We start from the raw sequence: 21,001 nt of genomic DNA, 5'->3' as shown, positions 1-21,001 counted from the left end.
TCCTGCTAGCGTTGAAAAATTCCCCAGTGAGTTTGCACGAGCAGCGCGGCGAAAGGGCCGGTTGCCATCGTTTCTGCTGTGCGCATCCGCTGGGCCCGTGGCAGTTTCCCCGGGCACAGCAGCAGAGGCTGACGTGCTGCTGTGGCCTCGTGTGTCGTTGCAGGAGCCCTCGGACGACTGCCAGGCCGCCGGGGTGTGCAGCGCGGAAGAAGTGGTTCGCTATGAGTACCACGTCCTCTACTCCAGCAGCTACCAAGTGCCCGTGCTGTATTTCAGAGCCTGCTGCTTGGGTAAGGCCAGCACGCGCCCCACGTGCTGCGTGCACTGGATGTTGGGAGTCTTGTCTTTTAAGCTGAGGAAGGGATGTAATAAGGAACCAAGAGGTGAGGCTGCTCACCAGAGGGTTTTTCAGTGCTCTGGACTCAGAGCTCCAGGACTGTGGAGGAGATGATATCATCTCAGCCTGAGGGAGGCTGATCTTTGGCTCCTGGCATCTTGCCTGTGGTTGACTGAAACTGCTGGTCATTTTTCTTGTTCTTCTCTTGAAATGACTACAAAAACTTAGTGCTGCAGATTTAAACTGGACTGGGCAATCAGTGGAGACATAACCACAGTGCTTGAGCCACAAGGCTGGGGTCTAAACCTGTCTTTTATGCTGTTTTCTGTTTAAATTTGCTGCTTAGGGGAAAATAAAATAATACCGATAGCATATTGACTTTTTGTTTTGTATTGAAGCTGGCTCTTGAAACAGTCTGATCCTGTCCCCTCCCTGGTATGTGCATCTTGCTACCCACAGCTCTGTGGCTGCAGCCACTGTGATTTCAGCCCCGACCCTGTCAGGGGAGGAAGGAGGGACACTCAGCCTCCCAGGGAGGCCACTGTTGGTGTCACTCCCTTAATCAGCAGGCACGGAGTGATCACGCTGCAGCACTGGCTGTGTTCTGTGCCCCAAGCCTGTGTACCTCTGCTCCAGGGGCACCTGGCTTGTGCCTGCAGTGGTGGGACCAGCAGGACCAGCTTGTGGCACTTGGGGACAATGTTGAGTGGTGAGCCATGGCTGTTAAGGCTTGGACTCGGTCATTTTAGAGCTCTTTTCCAATCTAAACGATTCTGTGATCAGCATCTTCGGTGTTTTGAATAATATCTTAACTTTATCTAGATAAAGATGTCTGAATGTTGCCAGTGATATCTTTTCCTTTTTAATTAAAAAGTAGCTTAAGCTGCTTTGAATGTGTTTGGTAGATTTAATCACTCTCTGCCTTATATTGTTTAATGGTTTCTAATTTTGCAGTGTTAGCGTTTCAAAAAGCACTTCAGATTCAAAATTGAAGAACAAATTCTCTTAGGCTCCCTGGTGGAAAGATTTTAGTCTGAGGTGCAGTTTCAGGAATGGATAATTTGGGGTAAATTTTCAGAGTGGGACATGGGGAACTGGGGACATTGCTCTGCCTTTACCACCAAAACTCATTTGCAAACATCCTGTTGCAAATTTATTTCCAGCATTATTACAGGCATTCACAAACGTGCAGTGCTTTGCCTTTGAACTTATTGTGCAGACAGGAAGATGAAGGTAGTTTTGCTGTGAGAGACGGGTTAGCCTATTTGTGGTCCTGAAAAATGTCATCTTCTGGATTTTTGCTGAATTTATAGTGCAGTGTCTCTACAGAAGAGGACGGAGATGGTGCAGGTAGAGGAAGTAGGACAGTATCTCTACTGTACTGTACTTCCATGTAATTAGTATTCACCATAAGCAGTTAATCACCAGAGAAGAGCTCACAGAGACAAAACAAGTTGTTTAGCTTGTCAGCACCAGGGAATCGGAGGTGTTGAAACATGACTCCTTATAGCTGGAAGTGGATATTACAGGAGCCAGTGGATGATCTAATGCACAATCATGGTATTATGTGCCAACAGCTCCCCTTGCAGTACAGAACTGTAATTGCTCCTACAAGTACAATTATCCTTTAAAACACTTCTTGGGAACCTTTCACAATGGAAAACAAGGGCTTTTTTTAGATGCTTCCGAAGGTCACCTGGGTTCTCTTCAGCATTTTGCATTCTCTTTTAAATTATAACAATATCTGACTCTTGAAGGGAGCAGGATACTAAATGCTGGCAGTAAGTGTGTTTCCTACAGTGTTACCAGCTGGTATTCTCTGATTTTAATTATGGGCAGCTTACTTTTGAAAATGAAGAATTCTGTCTTCCGTGCACGTTGTTGGTCTGCCTGTGCTGTGCTGTCTGAAGGTCCCAAAGTGGGATTTTTGGAAATGTACAGTTGGCACACAATCACTTGAGATACCTGAGCAGAGTATCCTTTGTCTTGTCCCAAACCTGCTGTGAGGAAAACTCTGGGAGATGCCCTGAGATTTTTTCCTGTTGAGGTAACAGTCCATGCGATGGGCTCCTCACTTTGTTTGTCAGACAATCAGCAATGCTCACTGCGTTGCTCACTTGCGCTAATCAAGGAACAATCTCCCCAAGACTTACCTCAATTTCCCAGTCTGAATTCCTACCATTGTTTGTAGACTGGTAAGAGGAGGGGTTCCTCACAAGTCTCCTGTGAGCTGCTCCTGGTTCCCCTGGGATCCTGCCCATACTGATCCCCGTGCTAATTAGAGCTGGCTTCGGGAGCTGGAGGTGAGCTGGGATTCTTCCAGTGGTTCCACAGCCCTGCCCCGTCTTGCCTGCCCCAGCACGGGGCACAGAGCTGGAATTCAGAGCTCTGCTCCCTCCCTGGCAGTGCCTGCAATGCCCATCACACCTGGGAAACAATGATTCCTCTGTTCAGCCTGGCTGGGGCTTCTGCAGCATTCACCTCCTCCCTTTGTACAACAGCAGCTGATGCCAGCCTGTCCAAATCTGCCCTCCAGCAGACGCTTTACAAACTTCTCTAGAATGTTGAAATCAATGAAATCCTGCCTTTCTCCTGCTGCATGTGAGTGCAGCTTCCATTCACCTGGTCTCTCAGCCCCTCCTAGGAAAAAGGCTCCCCGTGGAGTTGCTGGGGGGATTTTCCTGTGGTCTCCAGCTTGGTTGGCATCCTCAGGAGCTTGTGCCAGTGAAGACATCCAGTTCTCACTCCTCTCTGCTAGAACTGATGTTCAGGCATTTCAGATCACTTCTTCTGCAGAAGGGAAAAAAAGTTGCATTATATCCTTGCCCTTGCTGTCTCAATTGGATTAAATAACTTGCTTTCTTTAACTCGTCTTTTGACCTTTTTTTGTTGCTTGTGAGATGAAGTTTGCTACATAAGGTGGTGGAAGGTAAGGTTTGAAATTTTGATTGCAACAGAACTAAAACATTTTGAGAGACATCTAAACTTTCTGGTAATCTCAGGGGATGGATTTACAGGGAAGATCTTGTTCTGTGCAAGGACAAATACTTCAGTTGAAAATAGTGATTAAGCATGATGAGACTGTCTGGAAAGGTGTTTGGGAACATTATAGGGTACAAGAAGATATTTTTAGGCAGTGTGTATATACATAAGAAACATTTTTCACTGCCTCATGATACTGGCCACGTGGTATTTATTCCTAATTTCAGACTTGCTGAAGTCACAGTCAAGTGTCAGGAGCTCAGGGCAGAGGCTAATTTCTCCAAAATCAGCTGTGTGCCTGCCATACCATCCAGAAACTGAGCCCTTCTTTCTTCCCCTGGCTTCTGAGACTACCAAATAGGTAGTTGAAGAAATGCATGAACCCCTGCTGATATCTGATGTCAGCAATTAGCCCTCTTGGAGACAGATGGTGTAGGCAATTATCCTTCCCCTTCAATGCTGGCATCAGCCAGATGGGCTGAGCTAGGTCCAGTAAGCTTTCTTTAATCAGCAGAGTATTTTCCTCTTTTCCTACTCTTTAAGATGTCAAGGAGCTTCAGTCTTTTCCTGAACCATCCCCATCTGAAGCCAGGCATTCAGAACCCTCTTGCCATACATTAGAAAGCCCACAGTGAGGTATCAGCAGCACAGGTGAGCACAGGCACCATTCAGGAATCACCCCGTGTGTAGGGAAAATAATGGCTCGTCTCACACTTCTCCTTTCTCCTGCAAAGGCAGAGGGAGCAGCAGGAAAGCTGGCTAAACACTGAAAAGAAAGAGCAGGACTAATGGGAGTCAACAAGGACTGCACCCTCACTCCTCTAGAGAAGAGAAAAGGAATGAGGTTTTCAGGCTGACCTGCTCAAAACACTCTCTCAGCTCAGTGGCAGCTAAATCCCTGCCAATAAAAACCATGCTAATCAGTGGTTAGAGAGAGGGAGCTTCTGAGATAGGGCAACTTCCTCCAACCCTGAAGGCATGACTTTCTGTATTCACAACCACACTGGGCCTGACTGAAGTGCTTTCCAGAATACAGATTTACTTCCTGAGCTCAAAAACATGTAACCACCGTGTCCTTTCTCAGAAACACGGCTGCTCTAAAGACCATATCCTGTAAGAACTGGTTTAATTGTGGCTTTGGACATAACTGAAATTGAATAATTTCTGTGATCATATATTCTCTTAAGCTGCACGAGCTTTTTTTTTCTCATTTGGTAGTGGTTTTTAATATTGTTTCTCTATAAAATACATCAGAATGAAGCCTCAAAACAATTTGTGCACTCTTTCACCCAAAGCATCAAATAACCTTTAAATGAAAATCTTAGAAATTGTTTAAAGCTTTTAATTGGGAATCTCTGAAATTATTAAAAGCCCTCACTACACATAAAGGAAATAGAATACAGTGACTTGGGAAGTCTGAAAAATTTCTGTGAAAATAAATACGGAGTTTTGTCTGCCTAAAGAATTTTTGCTCTTGGCAGAAATTAAGGTCCAGCTGAGAATGCAGCTCCTGTGTGGTCTGACAGCCTCACCTTGCTGCTATGAGAGGGCACTCAGTATTCTGCCTTCAACTATCTCTCATTTGTGGGGATGTGATTGAGTTAACCCCAGCTGGGCAGTCAAGAAGCTTTTCTCAAAAAGTTTGCTGTAGCCTAAACAGTGTAAATAATAAAACCATCCCAGCTGAACCTGGGATAAGCCTTGGGACACACAGCAAGCTGTGTCCTTGTGGCTGGATGGTGACTAAATAAATGCATGGGTGGGTGAATCTGGAGCCTTCACCTTCCTCTCCTGCCCCTTCTCCTGGCTTGGTGCTGCTGTGTCCTTCAGGTTCTGGCTGAACTTCCCAGCTCAGCTCCATCCCAGGGAAGAAAAGAGGCACGAAGGCAAGAGGCTGCTTGGCTCAGCAGGTGCCACAGTGGGCCCTTGTTGCCAGCAGCAACAATTACTGCCTGCTCTGTCAGACCAGCTGGATGTTTGAGGTCTCAGTGGTTGTAAGAATGTGTAGCAGGGCTGCTAAACATGTGAGAAGGGGGAAAAAGGGGGTAAGAGAGCCCAAAGAATACAGATCTGTGCTTAGAGCCAGTCCAAACTTGTGAATAGAATGAATTCGCCATGTGGTAAAGAACAAAACTTGTTTTTAACTAAAACATGGTTAATATTTCAGTAACTTCTGATCATTTATAAAAATGGGACTAACAGAGTCAGAGTAATCCGTTGCATGTGTATGTGAATCTCAGTGTTACTATAAAAATTCTCAGAGAAAGGTGTACAGAGCACATCTAGAGTGGCAAATCAGATGTTGCACTAGAACACGTGTTACTGTAGATTTTACACTTGGGCTTTCTCTGCTGAGAACAAAATTGCAGATATGCATGGCATTTCATATCACCTCCACACAGGTGATCTGAGTGTGAATACATCCTTCTGAAATAAATTTATGCTGTTGTAGCAAATTTCTTTCTGAATATTAGACTGTCCGCAGCACAACTCTGGTATCTGTCATCTCAAAGCAGTGGATGTGATGGTCTAACAGGTCTTACCTTCATGAGGATAGCATGGAAAAACTGATTAATATGCTGTTACCCCCTCAAAAACTTCATTTGCCATGTGATTCTGCTATATGGTGCTTATATAAGTTCAGAACTTCTGGGTTTTTTTTTTATAAATATGTGCAGGAAATAAAACAGAGGCTGTAGGCAGCTGGTTTGAACTTCTGTCTAAACATGGCATTCAAATATTAATTGTGTGAATAAATCTTTTTTGTTTTACAGACATACAAATGTCAGTAGAATAAAACTGATTGTCAGAGGATGATGGTTTCTGACATCTGATAAATGCCAAGATGAAGCTACTTATTGAAAGTCTATCAAATACTGCATTTGCCATAAGCAAATAATCATTAAAAATAGACATGCTTATTTTCTAAGTGGTTGACACTAATATCTTGGCATAATTCTAGCATCACAGCTAAAAACCTGATGAAGTAAAGCTACATAAATGCAGCTCAAGAAAACGTTGTGGACGCACGAAAATGCAGTAAACTTTTATCTGCACAATTTTGTTCCTTAGATTTTCTTCGCTCTCTCACTATGAGTTGCATATATTTACAGTAGGTGATTCTTCATGATGTTATTTTGTGGTTTTAAATCCACCTCACCAAAGCTTTGTTTTACAAAACCAGTTACACTTCACCCCTTACAATCAGCACAGTGAGTTGTTACTCTCAGGTGGCAGAGAAGAAAACCAAACAGGGAATTTAGGGTGGTTCTGTGTGCACCTTCAGCCAGGATTGGAACAGTTTTCAGTTTCAATTTTGCTGTTCTGTATTAAAGACACAGCACGCCTAAGAGCTTTGGCTAAAGGTGGTTGTTTTTTCCCCCAGATGGAAGGCCTTTAACTCTGGATGAAATATGGGGAAGTGTTCATGCATCCTACCAGGCTCGTCTGCAGGAGGGGCCCTGGGACACGATTACACAGCAGGTGAGAATCCTCTGGTCCTTCATGAAACGGGGGAATGAAATATATGCCTGGATCCTCAGTGGTCTTATTCCTCTCTTGCACAGAAGGGAAAAAAATAAAACAATAAAAATATATATATGTCTATATCATGTCGTGCTGAACCATTTACCAGCAATAGTTTCAGTCCTGGATTTTGAAGGATATATAAGTGTGCACCATTTAAGGCTTGCTTTGACAGTATCTCACATTTAAAATACTTCTCCAAAGCCAGCCCTCAAAAATTCAGGCAGTTTCTGAGTAATCGTGAATTTGGGTAAATACAAAAGCAGACTTGTTTATGTAAATAAAACATATCGGTGTAACATTTCTCGGATTGTCTGGTAATCAAATTACCAAAAAAGACTGTGTGTAATTTTCAGTTTTAAATAGACTTGCAGTCTTCAGGATTGAACAAGGGAAAATTGGTTTCCTATCCTGAAATAAGCTGGTGGTGTCTAATAGCTCAGAGCTGAGCTGGTTTGTTCTGGTGTCTTCCCTTTGCTCCAGGTCTCATGAACAAATCTGACAAAGAATTGAGACTCTCCAGGTGTGACTTTTTTCCCCATCAGACCAAGATACTAATGTGTCTTTTCTCCCTCCCCTTCCCCTCCTTGACTTTTTTATTCCAGTTGTTTCCAGGCACTCAGGTCTCCTGCCACGGCAGCATGACAAGGATGTGACATCCACCAGGTCCTACAGGTGCTCCCTTAATTCAAATAACCCAGTTTAATTACAGGATGCCTGTTTGTAGATGGTGCTCAGCCATGGGAACCCAAGCAGAATTCTGGTTTTTTGCAGCCACAGATTATTATTTATCTTATAACAGCTTCCTGAGAAGCTACCAAGCCATGGGTGTTCTGGTGATTGCTGTGCATGTGTGAATTCCAGTTGTGAGCCGACAGGTTCTTACAATACACACTTTTCACATGAAGCGTTAATTACCCGGCTTGTCTGTGAATGAAGATGAGGAAACTGGGTTTTAATAACTTAATGTAATAATGCAACACTACTGAGAATAAAGCATAAACGGGATGTTTGGGATGTGTGAAATCAGAGTTGTGGAAGCCAAAAGGAAATTCAGGTCACTCCTACACAGGGATTATTTTTGCTTCTTAAGGGACAGCAAAGTAAAAGCTGTCCTGCATCTAATAACTGGAGGTGTGTGTGGGATACTTACACACAAATTCCTGCAGAAACAGGAGTTTTGGGTGGCAGAATGTGTGGAGTGCTGAATGTGATTCTGGGACACTCTCCAGAGGTGGTACAGTCAGCTGTGAGTACACTGACAAACACAGGAAGAACATTTTGGAGAAATTAGCAGAGTTAACAGCTGCAAAATGTGACTTTCTGTGAAATAAGGAGATTATGGAAGATAATGAAAACTAGCCTGCAAGCCTCAGATCAAAGCAAGAGTCAGGTCTACAAGAAAAAAACTGCTTTCCTCTGTCAAATGAATCAGGGTTCTGAACTGAAATACGGAGTTTTGTCTTGCCTTGCTGCTTTTCTGCTGACCCATTTTGTTATGTGGGTTAGGCTTTGCCTGCAGGGACACAGATCCTATAATGCAAGTCACTGGGCAAACTCACCAAATCAGGCTTGAGCACTCAGTGCACATGAGCAGCAGAGTAAAAAATGGTTTAGGATTTTAATCCAAAAGAGATACAAATTTTAGATGCTACAAGCTCTCCACCACTGGGAATGAAAATTGAGTTTGCCAAGGGTAACGTGCATGTTACTTAACTTTTAACTAGAGCTGATCTGCACTGTGATTGGCCAAAAAAAGAAAGGCTTACTGACTTTTTAGGACTTTTTTTCCCATAGATTTTATGAAATGAGGGTGCCAGACTTGTGCACATTTCTGATACAACTGTATTTTGGTGTATACTCCCTGTGGTAGAATACATCTATAATGAAATACATCTCAGGAACTGAGACAAACTGCAAAGAGTGGAGATATTTGACATTTGCAAATTTTAGTTAAAAATTTGATTTTTATAGTTACTTTTGATGATGGTGGAAAGCTATGCTCATTTCCAGAGAAAGCATCCTGAAATATTTTTCCTGACTAGATTACTGCAAAAAGCAGAAGTCAACTAGTTACCTTCTCATAAATAAATTAACATGATAAGGTTGCATAGTATTTTATAATGATAATTGATAAATGGTGATGATTTAATTGCACTTCCTCTAGTAATAATCTTAAAATGCTCAGATGAAGTTCCTGTGATTGGCTTTCTTGTGAGTTAAATCTCCCTGGGGTCTTCAGTCATCCCTTCTCTACATCCGGCGATAACTTGCTTTAGCTGTTTTAAATAATACAAATCAATTAGAACACACAGCTGTTTAACAAAACTTCCAAATGTTGCTACAGGTCTCTGTGGGTATTTCCTGATGACTTATAATGACATCAATTTAGCACACCTGGTAGGATCTGTGTGAGCTGGAAGTGGCTTAATTCTGCAATGACAGGAAAATTAAGGAGTATTTATGGATTAGTGTTGCCTTCCAGAAATGTTGCCAACTGTGATTTTCAGCTTCTTTTTAGGAGGATTCAGAACTGGAATTACAGATACTGCAGCCCCATCTCCTGAATTGTTTACTTGTAACTTGATGGGTGCTTTTTAGTATTATTTATTTATATTAGTAATTTAAATACCATATAAACATATATTATATGTATGATGTATAATATTTATAGTAGTTATTTATAAGATAGCATACACAAGTACATAGTGGTACTGCCTAAACAGCTCAAACTTATTTGGCCCTTTGTGTGTAATAAAAATAATAAATAGCAGGTGTAATGTCCCATTTAAGAAGGCAGCAGCCCAAAAGTGCCATGGTCAAATACTAAATGGTGAGGCGAATTGAGAGAATAAAAGTACACAAGAACAGGAAAGAAGTTAAAAAAAAAACAAGAATGGAGAGTGGAGAACAGAAATGAGACAAATGGGGAGGAATCTTCCCAAATATGAACGAGAACATATATTGTCACATGGTAGTGTGTGGTGTAAGAACCAGGAATTAAAAAAAACCAAACAAACAACAGATAACTAATCCTGAGTTAATTTGTAGAGGCTGCATTTGACGTTTTATCATTTTGGAAACCTCTCTGAAGATGGGTGGGAGATGTGAAGCAGCAGAGGGTGACTCTGTGGTTATAGCCAGAACTTCAGGCCATGTGGCCCTGGTTGGGTGTTCTCCGTGGAGTCGGAAATGCAAGACTGAAAGGCTTTTATTGCTAGGATGGGTATGGGGTAGGCATTGTCAGGGCATGAATTTAAATCCTCCTGTGGCTGAGGGCTTCACACCTGTTTGGAAGTGCCTCCATCAAGATCCAGGACACTGGTGTAGCCTTCACATCCAGGTATTTTCCACAGAGCGTGGAATGATGCTGGAGTGATGGATACAGTCATCTACTCGGAGGTAAACTGAGGCCCACTGATTTCTCGAGCACCTTCTGAAATGTAATAATAGTGGAATAAGGGATTGAAAAAAAAAATGGGTGAAGGCACTACTGAATCTTTGTAACTTTTTTGCCCTGATGGATATTTATAAAAGTGTAGACAAAGCAGAAGGACTTCAACGGGGGGAGAGACAACACTCTGACAAATATGTTTCTAAGACTATGATGAAACTGAGTATTGATGTAGTTAATTCAAGAACACAGGTGCCCAAGTCCATTTTTGATTTTTGTTACTTCTGCTAATCCATGCCCTCCATTAATTTTTTTCCTGCGTGGAAGCAAACTAGCAAGAGAATTTTGTAAGCTGATGAATGAAGCTGATCACAGTCTGTAGCATCAGCAGCAGTTTTGTTTTTAACAGAGTGATGTTGTCATAAAGGCTGACCTTCCCCTGAGGAAACAAAGTCGTAAACACAATCAAGAATATGTGCTAAGGCTTAATCAATGCTTAGTGGTGATGGAATGTAAAACCAAACATCCAAGGGTAGAAATCGAATTGCATTATTGCAGGAGGCTCAGGGGCTGAAAAACTAACCCATAAAACAAGAACAAAACTTGGTGACTTGAAGATCCTGCAGAAATAGTCTGAAAAAATTAATCTGTGAGTCAGGATTCCAAAGGGCTCTGGAAGCTGGGGAGCACATGTGTCCATACACGACTCCCTTCCCTTTTAACAAACACTGTTCAGATGCAATTACTTCTGCTACCAAAGTGCTCCCAGGCATGGGAGGGGACACATTTCATGTGTGGCACCTTGGTTCTGGATTTGCCAGCAATAAATCAGCATTTTCCTGGTTTAGCCATTTACTGTTGCTGCAGATTAAGTAACTCAGACCATTCTGATACTGACTATATCCTACATTTCTGAGTAGTGAGTGGTCAGGAATTTTGCATCTGTTTTTTCTCAACCATTCATTTCTCAGTTTCATCTAAATGAGGTGGTTTTCTTCTGTCATTTGATCATTAGCAGGTAGTTTTAATATGTCCTTTCTGTCATATCAAAAGTATTCAACCAAACCTAAACTATGGAAATCACAACACAGAACTTCACCTATTTCTGAGTTAATCCAGAGTCTTTTTCAGCCAGGAGTTAGGAATCTGGAGGACACATTCTTTATAGTACCTCAATAATCCTGTCCATTACATCACTTAATTTATAGCAGTGTTAACAGGAAAATCAATAAACATTATTTCTAAAATGTCAGGGATGTTAATAGTGTGATTTAAAAAAGGAGAAAGAGTCAAAACTCTGAACAGAACACATTGATATAGTGTTGTAGAGGCACATCTTGCTGAAAATGTGATGGGGAGGATTTAAATCATTACGGCTCAGTCATTTTGAAAAATGTGGTAAGGTATCTATTCTTAGACACACAAATCTTTCTTGCCATATTGTGGGATTTTGCTAAGTGGGGGTGGCTGTATACAGTATTTCTTAACAGAAGGTTGCTAGGATCGCTCTTAACGAATTTGAGTTGCATCAACAGTTGCTATGGATCCCCTGCTAATATTTTTGGAAAATTATTAGTACAACTTCCTGAGAAAAGGGAGTCTTACCAGTACAGACTGGAAAGCTATTTGACAGGGGGAAGGTATGAGGATGGCAAAGCTGGGTTGGTATTTATTTCCCACTAAAACCTTCTACGATGTGTTGAACTCCTGGGGTTTCAAGCTATAGTATTGTACAAGCTACCAAGGAGGTTTTATTGTAGAACTGATTATTAATTTAGCCACTGATTATTAATGTTCAGCTGCCCTACAGTTTGGTCATGCTTTTCCCCATAAGACTTCATGGACAATAATCTAGTTCAACTAATTTAATAGAGGGAGAAGACTAAATGAACTAATACTAAATATAGAGTAAATACAGAAGTTTAATGGATAAGCAGCTGACAGATGTGCAGCTGGTGGCATCTACCAGGACTTGTGTAAGGCGTTTGACACTGTCTGACGTGACATCCTTGTCTTTGAGTTGGAGAGACATGGGTTTGGTGGATGAACCCCTGGGTGGGTGAGGGATGGGGCTGAGTAGTCACACTGGGGCACTTGGGGTCAGTGAGTCGATGTCCAGGTGGAGACCAGGGACAAGAGGTGGCACCATGGGGTCAACAGGGCCCAGGTCAGGGCAGTCCCAGGCACCAGCACAGGCTGGGCTGAGCAGAGGGAGCAGCCCTGGAACCCCAAAGCCTGTGCTTGGCTGGGACCCCAAAGCCTGTGCTGGGCCCAGAGTCCAAAGCCCAGAGCCCCGTGCTGGGCCCGGAGCCCAAAGCCCAGAGCCCCGTGCTGGGCCCAGAGCCCAGAGCCCAGAGCCCAGAGCCCAGAGCCCCGTGCTGGGCCCGGAGCCCAGAGCCCCGTGCTGGGCCCAGAGCCCAGAGCCCAGAGCCCCGTGCTGGGCCCGGAGCCCAGAGCCCAGAGCCCCGTGCTGGGCCCGGAGCCCAGAGCCCCGTGCTGGGCCCAGAGCCCCGTGCTGGGCCCAGAGCCCAGAGCCCAGAGCCCAGAGCCCAGAGCCCCGTGCTGGCCCCAGAGCCCAGAGCCCAGAGCCCCGTGCTGGGCCCAGAGCCCAGAGCCCCGTGCTGGCCCCAGAGCCCAGAGCCCAGAGCCCCGTGCTGGGCCCGGAGCCCAGAGCCCCGTGCTGGCCCCAGAGCCCAGAGCCCCGTGCTGGGCCCAGCCCAGCGTGGGCAGCAGGGCAGGGGGGATTCTGCCCCTCTGCCCCTCAGTCAGAGCCCACCTGCAGAGCTGCCCCAGCCCTGGGCCAGCCCAGCAAGGAGCTGGAGCTGCTGCAGCCGGGCCAGAGGAGGCTCCAGCACGGGCAGAGGGATGGAGCAGCTCTGCCGGCAGCAAAGGCTGGCACAGCTGCCATTGCTCACCTGGGCAGGAGAAGCTTTGGCCTGAGCTCAGGGTGGCCTGGCAGGGCCTGAAGGGGCTGCAGCAAAGATGGACACAGACAATTGCCAAGGGCTGCAGGGACAGCAGCCAGGCAATGGCTGCCAGTGCCAGAGGGCAGGGCTGGCTGGGATCTTGGCAATGAGGAATTGTTCCCTGGCAGGGTGGGCAGGCCCTGGCACAGGGTGCCCAGAGCAGCTGGGGCTGCCCCTGCATCCCTGGCACTGCCCAAGGCCAGGCTGGGCACTGGGACACTGGGAGGTGACCCTGCCATGGCAGGGGTGGCACTGGATGGGGTCTGAGTTCCTTCCAACCCAAACCATTCTAGGATTCTCTAACAATTTACATGCAGAGATGAAAGCACTATGGAATTCCCTGCCAGTTTCTTGGGCATAATTCAGGACATTCTTTCAAGTCTCAGTACTATTGTTACTTGAGTTACTCTGAAATGAAGATTCCGTAATATTTTCCATGCAGATTTGTAATTAATCGAACAAATTACAGTGTAATAGTATTGATTCTCTTGATTATTTTCTACTTCTGTGGAAAAACCTGTTTCAGTGCTGTGCATTGCATTTAGAGATAATTTATCTAGCAGTGGCTCTGCTTCCAGAGACCTTCCCAAGCAGAGATTTGTGGTTTAAGTGGTAAGAGCACCTTCCCTGCCTGGTCTGGCATTTATCCTTGAGCTGAGGTGGGTTCTGTTCTGCCTTCCCTCCACTTGACTGCTGGCTATTCACTTCTGGAATGAATCTGCCTACTGAACATTCCCCCCTTACGGAAAAATCCTAAATTACACAACAGCATTGGCTGCACAGTATGAAAGAAGTGAGTATCATATGTGGCACACTCAGATCCATTTGAAAGGCCACTGGAGTGGCCACAGGGCATTGTAAACCGTATTTTTTTAAACTTTATTAATTAAAAAAAGCATTTTAAGTGCCACTGAAATGGGAGTTAGGTATCTATGCTAACAGGAAGCAGTTTATACCTAAGCACCTGCGCTCTGGAGTGGTGACAGCAGATGGTGTCAGCAGTTCAAAAGCATTCAGACAAATTCATGAGGCCACTTGTCCATAAATGGATGCAAAATTACCTGGCAGGAGTGAGTCCTGCAGTGCCCGGGGTGCAGATCTGCTGGAGGAGTGCAGGGGCAGTGAACCACAGAGGGAGCCCAGGCGTGTGGTGTCCCAGGTGCTCCTGGGGGAGGCAGGAAACACTGCTGGGGCATCCTCTGGAATCTCTGGGATTATGGGATGAACCCTTTCAGGCCACTTTTCTCAAATGCCAGCATGGGTTTGGGGTATTTTGGGTTTTTTTCCCCCCTTATAATTTTTTTGTGGGTTTTTTGGGTTTTTTTTTCCCTTATAATTTTTTAATCAGGGTAGGAAATCTGTCTCCAGTGTCTTTTCCATACTTCCACAGCTTGTTGGATCGTTCCGTTTTGCACCTTAGATGAATCTCATAACTTAAGAACAGATTTTAAATAGTAATTAATTAAGACTATATGCTACATAACTAAAATGGTGACAACTGAATTAATCTACTTTTGGCAAGCATGGAAGAAGAATCATCTGTTTATTTTCTTAGGAAAATGGCTGAGATGCCATTTCTTGACAATGTAACTATGGACCTGCCAATTTTTAAGTATAAAGTTTTCTTGAAAAATCCTAAATGCATAAGTTACGTGCTTGTGAGAAGCTTTAAAGCCTTAAATGAAGCTTGTTAAACTTTAGAAACATGCCTGAGTGTCACCTACTGCTTTGATCCCTCCTGTTCTTGAAATTAATAATTCAAACCTTATTATACATATATAAAATATGTAATTATGGACCAGCACTGTTGGCTATTCTTGATTAGTGTTTTGCTTGTCCTGCATTACCTCTCCTGCCTTTCAGGAATTTTCTGTTAGCTATTTAATTAAATTAATTAAATTAATTAAAGCAAAAAATAATAACATTTAATAAAATAATAAAGTTATAAAATTTAAAAGGTAATCACCACCTCTTCAAAACTGTAAGTACTCCAGAATCAGGCAGAATTGGGGCATAAAATATGAATTACAGAGTCACAGAATGGTTTGGTTTGGAAGGCACCTTTGCTGGGATCCATGATGGATTTGAAGCAGCAGATGCAAAGTGGTAGGCGTGGTTCATCTCAGAGAAATTCTGGCTGTGTTAAGTGTCCTTGTATTTCTGTGTTGCTGGATCTGCCAAAGCATCTCTGCTTTCCTCAGGAAAACGTAGCCATTTAATTGCCTTTTCAGCTGGGACTTGGTATTTGATGAAAGAAGGACAGGATCCAGCTAGATTGGCTGCGTGGTGTTGGAAGTGGTGAAGGTGTGAATAAAAAATCATCACTGAACTTGGTTGTGGGTCTTTGGGAGCACACGGGAACGGGGACATTAAATCATGGGGGCACCTGCAACTGCTGCCTGCAGAGAGCTGGGGTGTAAATCAAACCAGCCTCCCCCACAAAGGCTCGGTGACCACAGAAATCTGCTTCTGGGGGCTGCTTTGCGCTTCTCTGTGTTGTCAGGGTCCCGTCACGCTTCCCCCTGCTCTATGCCAATGCAGATCTGCTTTGATTTTCTGAGAAAGGCAGGAGAGCAGTGCCAGTGGCACTTGCCAGGTCATTCCTCAGCACTGTCACAGGCAGGGCAGGTTGTTCCACCTCCAGCTCTTGAGTTTGGTGGGGTTTCTGTGTTTTGTTTTGTTGCAAAGCTCGGGAAGCTTGCCTCAGTTATGCCAGCAGGATGAGTCGGCTTCTGGTTGAGAGTTGAAGTCAGTGACTGTAAATACATTTTACCTGTCCAGGTGACAGAATCCCAGACTGGTTTGGGTTGGGAAGGACCTGAAACTTCATCCCCATGGTCAGGGACACCTCCTGCTGTCCCAGGCTGCTCCAAGCCCTGTCCAACCAACTTCCAGGGATGCAGAGGCAGCCCCAGCTGCTCTGGGCACCCTGTGCCAGGGCCTGCCCACCCTGCCAGGGAACAATTCCTGCCCAAAATCCAGCATAACCCTAAGTCAGTAGGATGGAGAAGCCCTGTACAATTATTCTGCTACCAACAGCTTTATGACTGTGATTTACACCTTCTGTCAGGATTGTAAAACTTCCCTGTGTCATTACAGTTCCTTAACGTGGTGCTTGCAGCATAGTGATTCCATGGTAATAGATTTTCCATTGTAGTAATTCCATTATTAGAGGAAAATCCCTTTGACCCCAAGTTGCACAGGTTTGAAGTTCCATGTATGCAGTTGCTGTTCTGGCTGTGGGACTCAGGGTCAGTCTGAAGAGAGAAATCTTCCTGCCCTCTTTCCAAATGTGTGGAGTTGGATTAGATTAACAAGTAAGTTACTATTGATGTATTTGAAAATAAGGAATAAAAAAGAAGATAGACTATGAATTCAAGAACATAAATTACTTATATAATCTTGAGTGAAGAATTTTTACTTAAACTCAGCTGTTTGTTTCAGTAAATGTGGTCAGAAATTGGAAAAAAAGGGGAAAAGTTTATCCTCTTTATTAATTGCATCACTGTTTCCTTTTCCTAAATGGAAGAGATTATGGGGGGCATGTTTTATTAATTCTGCCTTCTTTTTCTGACCTGGAGACTGCTGGGAAAATGTGTGGAATTGATTGGCACTGGCTGTGGTGCTTGCTGTTAGGATCCTACATGAACTTTTTGACAACCCTGTGTGAATTTGTTTTTGCAAAGCAACATCATGCAAACCAGGTTGGGGAAGAGGCAGTTTCAGGCACAAATCCCCCGAACTATCATCAATGGAGAGACCATAAATGTTGTGATGGATGCTTGAAGGCAGTTTAATGTAGCACTGGAGAAAATAGAAGCCATTACCCCTGGAAGAGCTCCAGTTATGACAGGGAAAATAAATGGTGCTGTTACAAGAGATGTACTGACAACAAAATTCCTGCTGGCTGGGGAGGAGAGCAGCAGAGCACGGTACAGAAACCTACAGACAATTACCCCTTATCTGAAGTAATGTTTATTTTTGGTTTAAATCCAACATGGAGACTGCGTGATAAAATGACTTAATCCAATCTGACAGAGGTTTAGTCTTAATTATACTTGTGCTTGGGAACTGCCCGGTCTTTGCCACTGCTCAGATCAGTGCTGTGACATTTCCCTGCTCAGCCCTGGACCTGCACAGGCAGTGAACAGAGCTGTGCTGCCAGAGCCTGGGCTGGCATTCCTGAGCAAACCAGGGTCGGGATGTGGGGAGCAGCTTCCCAGTGCCAGAGGGCAGGGCTGGCTGGGGTCTTGGGAATTGGGAATTGTTCCCTGGCAGGGTGGGCAGGGTCTGGGATGGAATTCCCAGAGCAGCTGGGGCTGCCCCTGCATCCCTGGCACTGCCCAAGGCCAGGCTGGACCCTGGGACAGTGGAAAGTGTCCCTGACATGGCTTGGATTGGATGGGATGGGATTTAAGGCCCCTACCTGTGGTGGTGTTTGCAGGGGTCCCAGGATGAGGGAAGAGATGAGAATCTTGGCTCCATGTTTCAGAAGGCTGATTTATTGTTTTATGATATATATTATATTAAAAGAAAATGATATACTAAAACTGTACTAAAAGAATAGAAGAAAGGGGTTTCATCAGAAGGCTAGCAAAGAAAGAAAAGGAATGATAATAAAATCTTGTGGCTGACCAGAGTCCCAACACAGCTGGACCTGTGATTGGCCATTAATTAAAAACAACTCACATGGACCACTCAAAGATGCACCTGTTGCATTCCACAGCAGCAGATAATTATTGTTTTTCTTTTCCTCTGAGGCTTCTCAGGAGAAAAATCCTGTCAAAAGAATGTTTCATAGAATATCTGTGACACCTCCCAACCCGAACCATTCCTGCATTCTGTGGTTAATTTTCAGTCTATCCCATGGAACATTTTGTGTCTTGCATCCATCTCTCCCTCACAGGTTTTTTTTAATGGGAGAGGTTGAGGCAGCAGCTACAGCAGCAGGCACAGAACATCCTCACACATCTTTCCTGCATCACCTGGGAGAGAGGTCTTTCCACAGCAAATAAATGAAGCAACATTCTGAGCTTCCCAATTCAGCAGAGCTGGTGCCTGGCTGTGAAAGCATTCCTTCCCCCTCCCAGCTGGGTCAGACTCAGAGGGATATGCAGATGATGTGTGATGGATTCCAGCGTGTGGTGCTGAACAGGCGCTGCTGTAAATCAGCCTCATAGCTGGATAGATCCAAAATCATAGACAGATCCAAGGAAATAATGCTGTTGATTTCAAATAAACTGTGTGTCAGAGTCTTACTGCCCAGAAGAGTTGTGGGCAGCCTGCAAATGGGTTCTTGCAGTGCAACGCCAGCGAGTGCTTGTGGGAATTGACTTGAAACTCTCACACCGACTGACTGGAAAAAGATTAATTGTAAACAAGAAATGGATGATTCTTACATATTGTTTGTACTGTTTTGGGCTTTTTCTTCATGAAGTCCCAGTAGGACTGTGTATTTTTGGTGTAGCTGGCACAGGACCAGCCTAGATGAAGGGTAGAATTGCTGCCCTCCTATTTTGCTCAGGATTATATTTCAGTGCATGTGGAGTGTCATCGTTCTGCCAGGTGAGTGCAGCAGGCAGTGAGCTAATGCTAACGAAGCTGATGCAGCACAAACTTCCCTTCATTTTCACCCTTCTGACAGTGTTTGAGAAGGACTTGGGGTTCATCCCACCACAGGCACCTCACCGTCTCCCAGGGCAGGCTGGGGGCCTGGCACTGAGAGGCTCTGTAGCCCATTACCAATTCTGAAATCATCCAGGGCTTTGATAACCCCTGCATTTTCATTGGCAGCTTCCCCACGCTGCCTCCTCAGAGCTGCTGTGTCAGTGATTTAACCTTGAGTGCACATCAGAGCCTCACAGGATGATGCCATTGTCTACAGGATTGGGAAGGGAGCATTTGACTGAATCAGAGCTGATGCTCTCACAGTGTTTTCCCTGATGCTCCACAAGCTCCTCATCCCCACCTCAGCCTTCTCCCTTTTTAAAGGCTGCTCCTTAATGGCTCTTGGCTCAGGATTTCTTTTGATTTCTTGTACTTCTGTGATTTTCCTGTGAGTGTGTGACACATTCCTGTCCAGAGTAGCATGAAATTCCTGCGTTTGGGAATATTTTCAATGTCACTCTGCTGTCATGTAAGAAGAAGAAGGACTAAAAGAAGACAGTTGTAGAATGTAAAGATAATAAACTGTTTTACTAAGTCAAGTCTGGCCTCCGTGTGTCACTCACTAGTGGTTTGTGGTAGCAAGGAGTGCAGGGCAAAATCAAAAACTGGGGGTCAGGATGGTTGTGAATAACTTTAGGCTGAATATTCAGCTTTGGGAATTGTCTTCATGCCTTTTTAAGGGAGCTGAGTCACTTAAACCCAGGTTACTTCTCTCTTCTTTCTGAGAGTTTGTGAAGCTTGCTGAAATTTTTTGCACAATTTTCTTTTTTTACTTTGCATAATAGTTTTGTAAGTATTATTAACTATATACTTTTTTTTGCTGTCTTAAAGGTGTACCATTGGTACAGTCCATGTATTTTCTGGAATTATTTGGAGGCCCAAGTTAATTTGAGCAGAATATGAAAAGGGGGTTTTAATTCAAAATATTACTCTTTCTCAAAGAAAAACTGCATCAATTCACTTTTGACAACAGCAGATGGTAGCATTCTTATGCAAGTTATCTGTTTGCAGTGTGAAACAAAGCTTTCTGAACACCCTTTTTGGTATATTCTGAAGCTTCTGGGAGTTTTTTCAAGTTCTCTTAGACATAAAGGGATTGATCCTCATGAGAGCATTTTCAGCACCAAGTGGAAGTTGAAGCCACCTTGAGGGCACTTCCTTCTCCCTTCTTGCTGCCTCTCCGTGTGTGTTTCCCAGCACCAGCCTGAGAAGACACCAGGGCTCAGGGTGGTTGCAGACCTTTTTTCCTGAGGGGAATGGGTTTTCTGTGTTACATTTGATCAAACTGTGTTTTGCACAGCAGCTTTGCCTCTCCACAGCCAGTTAATGCTGATACAGTAACTTGAGTTACTATTTAACTAATAGTTACTAACTATTGTTTTAACTAAAATAGTGGCGTAGCCTGGTTGCTGATCGTATTTCCCTTTAAGCAGAGGAGAATATATATTATTGATGTGTAATACATACAATATATTTTAATTTGTCATGACTGTGATAGGAAGAGCAATATGAGCTGAGATTCTGATGTGAGAGAAGTTGCATCAGGGGCTCGTTGCCTGGTCTTTTCCAGATGCACGTGATGAGTTTTGTGTTTTTCCCTTCCATGACAAAGCAAATTCTGTTCCCTCTTAGGAGCACCCCATCCTCGGGCAGCCTTTCTTTGTCCTGCACCCCTGTCGAACCAATGAATTCATCTCTGCTGTGCTGAGAGGCTCACAGGAGCACCGCAGGTGAGGGGCAATGCTGGGCTTTCTGCAGTGCAGGTAAAGCCAATCAGCTGCAGGGTGGAAATGCACAAAGCTGCTTCCTTAGTGCCAGCAGAGTAAGATTCCTGTGTTGTCACTTCAGGCCTGAATATTAAAAATACAGTTGTGATAGGAAAAGTGAAGGAACAGCCCCATCTGAAGTTGTTTTGTGACTGTTGAGTCTGTAATTCAGAAAAAGCTGGGATAATATAGTTATGGTGCTTTTTTGTGTTTTTTTTCTCCCTAGACACATAAATTACATCACACTGTGGCTCAGTACTGTAGGCCCAGTTGTGGGCCTGAATCTGCCTTTGAGTTATGCAAAACTGGCTCCTGAGCAGAGCACAGCTGTGGCTGAAAGGTAAGAGAAATGGAAATCATCCTT

At 44.2% G+C, this 21,001-nt stretch overlaps 1 protein-coding gene across 2 annotated transcripts in view; it reads left to right on the top strand.

Annotated features, from left to right (window-relative positions):
* Positions 1 to 21,001, top strand: part of ATG10 (autophagy related 10) — a 78,841-nt gene that overhangs the window by 38,933 nt on the left and 18,907 nt on the right. For both annotated transcript variants that reach the window (XM_054517940.1, XM_036403497.2), the window contains exons 4-7: positions 164 to 290; positions 6,705 to 6,802; positions 20,504 to 20,601; positions 20,864 to 20,977. In XM_054517940.1, coding sequence (XP_054373915.1) covers positions 164 to 290; positions 6,705 to 6,802; positions 20,504 to 20,601; positions 20,864 to 20,977 — 437 coding nt within the window. The remainder of the gene's footprint in view (positions 1 to 163; positions 291 to 6,704; positions 6,803 to 20,503; positions 20,602 to 20,863; positions 20,978 to 21,001) is intronic.

The sequence above is a fragment of the Molothrus ater genome, chromosome Z (genome assembly GCF_012460135.2).
Source record: "Molothrus ater isolate BHLD 08-10-18 breed brown headed cowbird chromosome Z, BPBGC_Mater_1.1, whole genome shotgun sequence".
Taxonomy (NCBI): Eukaryota; Metazoa; Chordata; class Aves; order Passeriformes; family Icteridae; genus Molothrus; species Molothrus ater.
The sequence above is the reverse complement of the archived record's forward strand: the minus strand, read 5'-3'. Positions and strand labels throughout refer to the sequence as shown.